This window comes from Tigriopus californicus, chromosome 1 (assembly GCF_007210705.1).
Source record: "Tigriopus californicus strain San Diego chromosome 1, Tcal_SD_v2.1, whole genome shotgun sequence".
Lineage (NCBI taxonomy): Eukaryota > Metazoa > Arthropoda > Copepoda > Harpacticoida > Harpacticidae > Tigriopus > Tigriopus californicus.
Genome location: NC_081440.1, coordinates 14,962,743 through 14,971,656, shown reverse-complemented (window position 1 = coordinate 14,971,656; position 8,914 = coordinate 14,962,743). Strand labels below are relative to the sequence as shown.

General features: G+C 43.8%; 2 protein-coding genes across 2 annotated transcripts; both read left to right on the top strand.

Moving 5' to 3' along the window:
* Positions 1-4,255: 4,255 nt before the first annotated feature.
* On the top strand, positions 4,256-6,256 carry LOC131879365 (TLC domain-containing protein 3A-like). The gene is made up of 2 exons (XM_059225667.1): positions 4,256-4,808; positions 4,881-6,256. Exon 2 carries the CDS (start codon positions 5,254-5,256, stop codon positions 6,124-6,126), a length of 873 nt encoding a protein of 290 aa, XP_059081650.1. The 5' UTR covers positions 4,256-4,808; positions 4,881-5,253; the 3' UTR covers positions 6,127-6,256.
* A 1,023-nt stretch (positions 6,257-7,279) lies between these two features.
* LOC131888444 (cold shock domain-containing protein CG9705-like) lies at positions 7,280-8,914 on the top strand. The gene is made up of 2 exons (XM_059237334.1): positions 7,280-7,610; positions 8,642-8,914. The coding sequence occupies exons 1-2, from the start codon at positions 7,425-7,427 to the stop codon at positions 8,912-8,914; spliced, it is 459 nt and encodes a 152-aa protein (XP_059093317.1). The 5' UTR covers positions 7,280-7,424.

Sequence of the window (8,914 nt, the reverse complement as noted above, 5' to 3'; positions counted from 1 at the left end):
ATGTTCTTTGAATCTGAACTCTCGCTGGAGGTGCTCTTGAACCTGCCCAAACAGTTTTTCCTCGTGTTGGTCTTCACGAGCCACTCGCTCACTCACTCACTCACTCACCCACCATCTCCATCGCTCGTTCGCTCGTTCGCTCGAATCTTGTGCCGCTCCAAACGAGTGACGTTCGCCAGATCAACCGCAGGCGCTCTTCTTCAACTCGCTCCAAACCCGACCATGATCATCATCCTCAATGGAAGGAGCAAAGGAGCAAGCACGGGCAAAAGTTAAACGGAGACAAGTGTTGCTAATGCTCTCCAGGCCGGGAGCCGTCCACAGGTCCGAGGACAGAACTGCACACACTTCCACTTTGACGTCGGGCTTACACCTGCTTAAAGAGAGCTCCTCGTGGACAGTGTGGGCCAAGCTCATTTCTGGTTTAATACACAAATTTATGGATGCCCCAAGAAACAATCCCTACCGTGTCCAGGTTGGAGTGCTGCCGGCAATTACTCCTATTGAAAGACCGATCTACCTTGCTTCCTCCCTCGTCTGCTGGATGGAACCAGGAGGATTGCAGCTCAAGTGGCATCGTTCTGGTAGATCGTGCGCCCAAGTGGTCCCGAGATTCGGAGGGTTACAGGCTTGCAGCGTGGTGCAGCAGCGCCCATCCAGTTGGTCGATGGATGGAAGAAGTCTGGATTTGGGGCGTGCTACTCGAATTTTAGAATCGCCTTACTGCCTTGTGTCTCGGTCGTAAACCATTCTCGAGCTAGCTCCAAAGATGCATCTCATCATCCCTCGTAGGGTGCCATAAAGGGCTCTCTTCTCTCTTTATCTCTAGCTTACGTACAATAAACCCGCTTTTAGAAAAGGGTCCGAGGCTCCGCGGCTCCGCACAGGTCGTCGACGGCATATGAGCTCGAGGGGGTCACCAATTTCGGGGAAGGATTTTGTCGCCAAGTCTTTCTAAACGAGTCTCTTGAGGGCCATTGAAGGACCTGAGCGCTCAGATTTATTGCCCGAGACTAGATCCGAACTCCTTGTTCAGTGTCTGCTCCAGATCTGATCAGCTTGAATAAAACAGTGGCTGTTTTGTCTCTTGCCTCGGAGAAAGAAAAAAAAAGGAACAAAATAATGGCCCGTGGCCCGAGGAGATCAAATATCACGACCAGCATCGTTGTCGGCCGTTTAGAAACCGAATTAATTTCGGGCTCAAGTTTCGCTCGCGGGCACTTCACTTGGGCAAAATCGATCCCTTAGTCAGATTGGTCTTTGGGCTTCCAAATGATAGTCATTTCTCTTGCCTCCAAAGAGCACTAGTTCAGGTGCCTTCGAACACATTTATTTCTTGGCTTCTGAAGAGTTCAAATTGAACGGGGGCAATGTGCATCACAGGCTCAAGCATGTCTTGAACTCTCAAGAAGCATTCGAGACAAAAGATAAGCCTACAATTTGCCCAGAGATTTAACGAAAGCTTGGGTAGGAAGTTGATAAGATGAATCCAAAGACTGTTAGCCTGGCATTTGAGCGGCTTGATGGCAGAACAAGTCAGGAAAGAGTTCTGTGGAATGAAACTGATTCCTCCTTGTCATGAAAGCCAAGAATGCTGCCAATGTGCTAACTGAAGAACCTCAAGGAATGTGACAGATATGGCAAAAATGTGGTTTAAAAACAACCAACCATCTTTCGGAGGTTTTCTTGACAACTTGATTCAACGCAAACACATTTCAACTAGTCTGCCCAATTACTGATACTACTTTGATGAAATACCATACTTCACATTTCTCCCGAGTCACTTTTGGCTCGTAAAGCTAAGTAACTAACGAATGAGACACAAAATATCCTCCCCGCTCTTTGGAGGGAATCGGTCAAATCCGTCCAATCCCTTTTTATGGGGGCTGTTGATTCCAAAGATTCAGCCAGAGGGTGGCAAATTCAGAAGTTGGTGTGACTTGTCATCATTCCCAGAAGAAACGGAGAAAACAGAGATCTTGTGAAAACTTGGGACTGTGAGAATATGATCAAGTGTCAACGCTCTCATTTCAAAGGATTTTCCCAAGAAATCCCCAAGTCAACTCTGGGAAAACAAACTCTCACGCATGTAAAGTGGGCTTGATCTTCCTGGCGCCAAAAGTCTCTTCAGAATCCCAAGGGAGCCTTTTTCATAACAAAACTTTGAGTTTGTTCAGATCCACTGTACCGAAATACTGCCACAGAATTAGCAAACGAGACTGTCTAACAGCGATGTCCAAAGTAGAACGGGCAGATTGGGATGGATTTTTATGCGTTTATTGCTTGAAGTTTGGCACCAATCCTGCACTTGACTTGAATAGCCGTCCGTCCATCTACCTTGATGACCTTCTCCAGTTTTTTTACAAGATCAACAGATCAATCGTGAGTCAAGAACTCGCGTCAATAACAACCAGTAGTTGGTTTTGAATTTCAAAATCTACCTGGAGAGGATCAAGAATGCAATGGCGAGGGGCACGCGAATTTCATGCAAGTTCTAATCGGTATCGCCGTCGGCGGTCTCGATTTTCCATCATCGGGGAGTTTTGAATTCATTAATATTTTCGGGGAAGACGAAGGAGAAGCATGGCTTCTGCTCACCTTGCTGATGGATTTGATGTATGACTTCTGGTGGCTCGGACGAGGTAGAGGTAGTTGATAGCCCTTCTTCGAAGTGAAGACACTGAGGATAGATCGGAGAGTGAGCGATTTGTCGACTCACTCTTGAAGTTGTTTTCTTTTTCAGCATGATTGCTGTAGTGCTGACCTGTCCATGGACTCGTTTCCCTAACATCACGATCTTTGGATCACTGATGGCTGGATCACTTGAGTGGTGTTGGTTCGAGATTTAGCTGTCGAGCTACCGACCTAACTTCTATGGAGTCCAGGAGTAGAGTCGTCCGAAAAGAGTGAACGTGGTGAGATTGGGGGTAGTAATTGTGATGGGTTCGTTTAGTCATTTGCACCCTGTGTAACGTGGAATGCGCTCGAAAACCACATTTTTCTTGTTGTTCCGCCAAACTTGATCATGGGTCTGATCACTAGATGACATGAGCAGCCGATTCAAGACGTTATTGTTGAGATAGTTACCCATTCTTTTGCATTGAGATTGCGCGGTTTATGTAGATTTCAATCAAAACAATCCACCATAGAACCATGATGTAATCTACATACATATATGTTCCAAAAACCAAAATTGCTCCATCTTTATACTAGGCCGTAGGTTCACACCTTATCATTGGTCGTTCTGAAGCACCCTTTGGGCGACATGTGACAATCACAGTCGATAAGTTGGAATTTTATCTTATCATGTTTTGAAGGGTTTTTGTACTTGACAATGATATGAAAAAACAAATTTACTGTTGCCCCCATGATCTTGATGTAAAAAAAAAATATTTTGAAAATGTCATCTCAAAAATTAATTTGAAAATAATCCAACATTGCAACAGAGCCTTTAATGTTTTGCATATTTATTAGGCATGTTTTAAGCAATAAAAGTGTTATCATTTTAAAGGGGTAGTGGTAAGATTTAGTAAAACCATTGGTGCGTCAAACATTCGAATCAGTTGCTCAAAAGTCGTCGGACGAAGTGAACTTAAACTCGTCGAAATGAAATTCAAAACAACTGGCCTTCCAATCGATTCGTCTTGCTGTAAACGATTGCAATATCAGTTGTTAACTTCAACCAAGGAGAATTTCAACATAGTGTTCTGGTAAATTTGTTCAAATTTGACTCTACCAAGTAGTCGTCAAACTCATTATTAGCGCTGAGGCGAGTCCTTTGATATTTTGACTTTTAGCCGGACTCGGAGTCCGGCTCGAGTCCTTTACTTGAGCCAGGTCAAGCAAAAATACTCGTCTTGCGAAATTCTAGGAAATACGAAAATATTTTTTGGTTAATTTCTCCAAAATCGAGTAAAAGATTCGAGTGCACTCGGACTCGAGTCCGGACTCGCTCCAACGCTACTCTTTATCATTGTTAGACGTTTTAATCACACATTACTTGACATGTCTTACCTGGAAATCATACCCATGCATCCTGTTAAAAGCAGTAGCAAAAATTGTAAAAAAAAACCATCCCAATTGTCTTCAACGTAGCTAATTCGAATTAAGTTTAAAAGAATTGAGAGTCCGTGGTCTGCGAAACGAATGTTCTTTTAGGCTCGAAGGACCTCCAGTATATGTAGGTTTAGTGACTGTGAATCCGCGCTTCTTACGTCCAAAAACCCAGTCACCAGCGTTTCAACCTCTCATCCACGATCGGAATCGATTGAATCCTTCATTCCCAAGGCTTAGGAACCTCTTGCACCACTCAAAGCACCTGCTATTGTCTCTTGTACCTCCCTTAGTTCCATGATTGGTTCCAAAGAAAGGAGCAAATTAATGGAACATAAAAACGTCGAAGACAACATTCATTCACTCTCAGTTTCGCTCGTCCGCCAACTATCATTCTAGTGGGTTTTTTTTCAACGTGGTTGTCTGGCATTGGATCATAGAGTCCTCAAGAGCTTCAGCTGCCAAGATCACGTTCAGCTTATCATCAGCATCAGCGTTCAGCCGTGAATTGGGTGTGGCTTGAATAAGTAGAGAAGAAATAGATTCATTCGAATGAATAAGGGTTAAGGTCCAAGGCGTAATCCATTTGGATCCTCGGTCAGTGGTTCTCTGAAAGTCAGCTGATTATCCAATCCGTGACTTGGTTTGTATGTAACCACAAGCAACCAATCCTGGGTCCATCCTTAGTGCCAGAAGGAAGTAGACCTTTTAAGGCCGGCTTCTCGAGAAGGGTGGCCTTTTCTGGTTGACTAGAAGTACGCTCCGAGAACTAGGACTTGACGTCATGACTCGTACGAGCTCAATCTAGTTTTGTTTCACTGTTCCAGGCTGAAAAGTCTAACGACTTACAGTTAGTTGATCAGACTTTGACAATGGGGTGGGTTGCCGTTATGACCCATCTTTCAAAAGTGTGACTCCCAAGAGAGCTTGAGAACGCCCTCAAGAAAACAGACTGGTGTGGTGTGATAGCGCGTGTGTGCTTCTTTTTCTTCTTCTCAGGCCTGATTCCAGAGGGTCGACGACAATCAGTGAAAGCCGAATTTCGTACAGTACAGCAGTGTAGCTCCTCGGAGCTTGTCTCTTATCAGGTTGCATTTTTAGCTCGGGTTAATCTAAAAAATTGTGATACTGAAAACGCCATTTAACGTGAACAAAACTCGGGATTGAGTTGGATAGACATTGAGTATTGACTGGTGAGACATGAGGACGGAGAGTGCTTTTCAAATACCTTTGGTCAAGGACGCCAAGATGCAGACCTCCATGTACATGGCTGGCTTGGAGGTGGCAACGGTGTTCTTACTGTTCCTAGGGATCTTCAATACGCTCAAAAGTGTGTACGGTCGGCCCAGCTTCGTGGGTCATTTCCATTTGAAACAGAGCGTGGTGACCGATATCGCCAACAAAACCATGTCAGCCTTGTTTGCCGTCACAGCCGCGTCCACGGGAATATTCCTCATGACGGCCTCCGATCGAAGGAAGCAAGACTTGCTGATAATGGAACACATTCTCTTTGTCGTCATGGCTTACTTCTTCTACGATACGATTAGTATGTTCAAGGTCTTTGAGGCTAAGTATGAGGAGAACCATCCGGACCACACGGCCAGCTCTCTGGGTTTATTCTGGAGATTCATGAAGGACCAACCGCTCCTAATCGCCCATCACTTGTCGTTGGCAGCCATTTTCTGTCCCATGATGAGCCAGTGCTTGGATCACGAACCCGGGGACCTGATGGTGGGATGCGCCCTCATATTTGAGGCCAGTACGCCCTTCGTGTCGCTCAGGGCCATTCTCTCACACTTGGGTCTCAAGTCTAGTTTGTTATACTTATTCAACGGTTTAGCCATGGTGATTGTGTTTCCAATGTGTCGGATCTTCATTTATGGGTGGTTCTATTACACCTACGCTTCGATCAGGAACATTACCATCTGGGAGGGCGTGGCGTCCACTCCCAGGCACTGCATGGTCTTCATGACCCTGGTCCTTCTCCCTCAATTGTATTGGTATCGCCTTATGGTCAAAGGAGCAAGTAAAGTCCTGGAAGAACGCCGGGGGAAGGCCGAAAAACGAATGTGATTATCTACTACGTTTTCTACATTTTTGATGCTATTACCGCCAATGTTTGCTGACATTACGTTTGCAGCTTTACAAACTAAAATTATCAGGAGTTATTTTCAATACGATAATACATACATATACACACATACACGCGCTTATATCTTGTGGACATGAACATTCAATAGGCATGCTCAACGGTCGGTTCTTTGGCCGGATTGTGTCCAAGTCATCAACGTTAAAAATATACCAACTCGCCGACATGGTTTGTCACACATCTCGCTTTTCTCAATGAAACATTGTTTCAGACCTAATAATGGCTTTTTACCAATATTTTGACCTTGACACGCGATGGCTACGTCAGTCCTTGAATGAAGAATGGTGCATGGAAAATTTGACTTTGTCAAAAGGTGACCGTCAGAGGGAGCTAGCATGACAATCCCTGATCGAGAAATAGACTGGCACTCTAGCGGCTAAATGAACCCACGTCTCTGGGCAGTGTTGCTGTCATTTCCCTCTAAATATTCAGTGCGAGGTGTTCCTTGGCGGGAGGAAAATGATTTCAATTATTGTAAATGTTATTGAGGCAGGGACAGTCAAGCCCACATTTCTTAGCCAAGAAAGCATACTGAGATATTTTTGCTTCCAGTAGAGGAATACTATATGTGCTCGACAGGGCTTCACTTTTAAGACGTTTAATGACAGAACTCTCAAACCAAGGTTCCCAACTATGTGAGCTATTTGATTGGTGGCTGGTTTGATTGTAATTATTATTATTATTTTTTTAATCTTTATTGCGAGTTTGGGTCTCATTGGATTAAGATTTGACACACATATATATTATGTATACTATTAGGACGTCCCATTATGGGTTCGAGGACTATTAAAACTGACCAATGCAATTGAAGTGCATCTACAGTGTACACAACACCCTGTTGCCAAATCGCTAAATTAGGTTAAAGAGAATTCCAAGCAGTGGCTCAACTGGATTAGTTGAATTATTTTATTCTCCCAAAATCCCCTCCTCCAAGCAATTCTCGCGCGTTCAAACAGGATGCTCTGGTGATTTGGCATTTTATCAAGATCAAAACAGGAAGCCTGTGTCACCTTTTTTCCCTCGCCATAGCCCTGCGTTGACAACGCCCCCTATCGATGGAGTCTTTCTTTTCACGCCGATAGAATGTATTCCTGTGTCTAGCAACAGCAGCCAATCCATTAAAGAACAAGAACATACCCAATCAACAGACAATTCCGATCTTCAAAAAATATCCGAGTCAATCCAACCGTACCTGGTCACCGGAACCCTTTCACCAATCAAGATGAGTGTCTCCAGCTCCCCATCGTCCTCTTCCCCATTGCCCGAGGGCTTGAAGCTCCCGGACATGATCATCACTCGCCGGACTCGAACCCAATCCATGTCGGGACGGATCCAGGATCAAGTCCACCAAGGCAAAGTCAAGTTCTTTTGTCGCTCCAAAGGCCATGGGTTCATTGATCCCTCCAAGGTAATGAACTATTTGGCTAGGGGCATGATTGAAGGTCTAGACGTTTTGGATGGCCAGCTGAAACTTTCGAAAGAAGGCATGAAAAGTCTGGAAACGTTACTTGTTTCTGGGCTCTCTCTCAATGTAGATATCGATTTTAAGATAACTACTAAGGTTCGTAGCTATCGCAGGGCTATTCTTGAACTCCCTTTTCATCGTAAAACGGATTTTGTTGCCAAAGCATTGATTATTTTTTGAGATTTTTTCAAGTGAGAAATTGGGCAAAACCGGTATTCTGACCAGACCAGTTTGTTTGCTCTTCATAGAATTAGACTTAACTTTTGTGTTGTGACAGCTTTGAATACTTCTCTGCCCAAAAAGTTTTTTTTTAAACCAAACTGGAACACGAAGTGGTATGTAAATTTGACTCTGTTCCTGGTCTATAACTTTTAATGGTGAAGATTCTTTTATTGAGTAGCCAAGTATTGAGTATTGGTGATTTAAATGCAGTAAGTGATCTATTAAATAGATGGATTTTAATGGGTTGTGCGTCAAAATCTTAGAACAACTTTGTACATGTTGAAACGTCGCGTCGAAAGATATCTCTGGTCTTCATAAAATAAATGCCTTTTTTTTGGAACAATGGCTCAGAATGAATGTGTATGATTCAAGTTCGATGCCAATTGGTAATAAGATTGAATATTATTTGGATGGACACGACGCTTGGAACGGCGGCCTAACCCAATACTTCCATAGAGAAGACACCGTAGTAGGGAACAAATGTCATCATGTAAACCCGTAAATCTACCAATAGTCCAATGCCAAATGTGTCGCAAAAAAGAATAATAATAATGAATTAAATAGCGAATACAAAACATTAAGCTCAAAATGCACTTTTTTGCCTTGTTGGTGGATATTTAAAGGAATTTTCTTTTTTCCAAAAACATTATTTTTGCAGACCTTCATGCAACTACTTTGATGATGGCCCCTTTACAATCCGAATTTTTTGCTCTCAATTTCACCCATGTAAACTTTAATTGATCAATTTTTAGGGAGGCAGCCCGATGTTCATGCACATTTCTGACATCGAAGGCGAACTCATTCCGCGTAAAGGTGATACCGTGAAGTTCCGAATGTGTCCGATGCCTCCCAAGTTCGACAAGTTCCAAGCCGTTCACATCGAGATTGTGGACTTTGTCCCGGAAATCCATCACAAATGGAGCGAAAAAGAGACTCCCGAGGAGTTTGAAGAGGACCGAAAGGCTCTGGAAGAGGAGGCGCGGATGAAGGAACAAATGTCTGAAAAAGTGATCATGGACGTGTAA

Coding starts and splice junctions, on each gene's coding strand:
- LOC131879365 (XM_059225667.1), top strand. CDS start 5,254: ATGAGGACGGAGAGTGCTTTTCAAATACCTTTGGTCAAGGACGCCAAG.
- LOC131888444 (XM_059237334.1), top strand. CDS start 7,425: ATGAGTGTCTCCAGCTCCCCATCGTCCTCTTCCCCATTGCCCGAGGGC. Junction 7,611..8,641: donor GGTTCATTGATCCCTCCAAG/GTAATGAACTAT, acceptor ATCAATTTTTAG/GGAGGCAGCCCGATGTTCAT.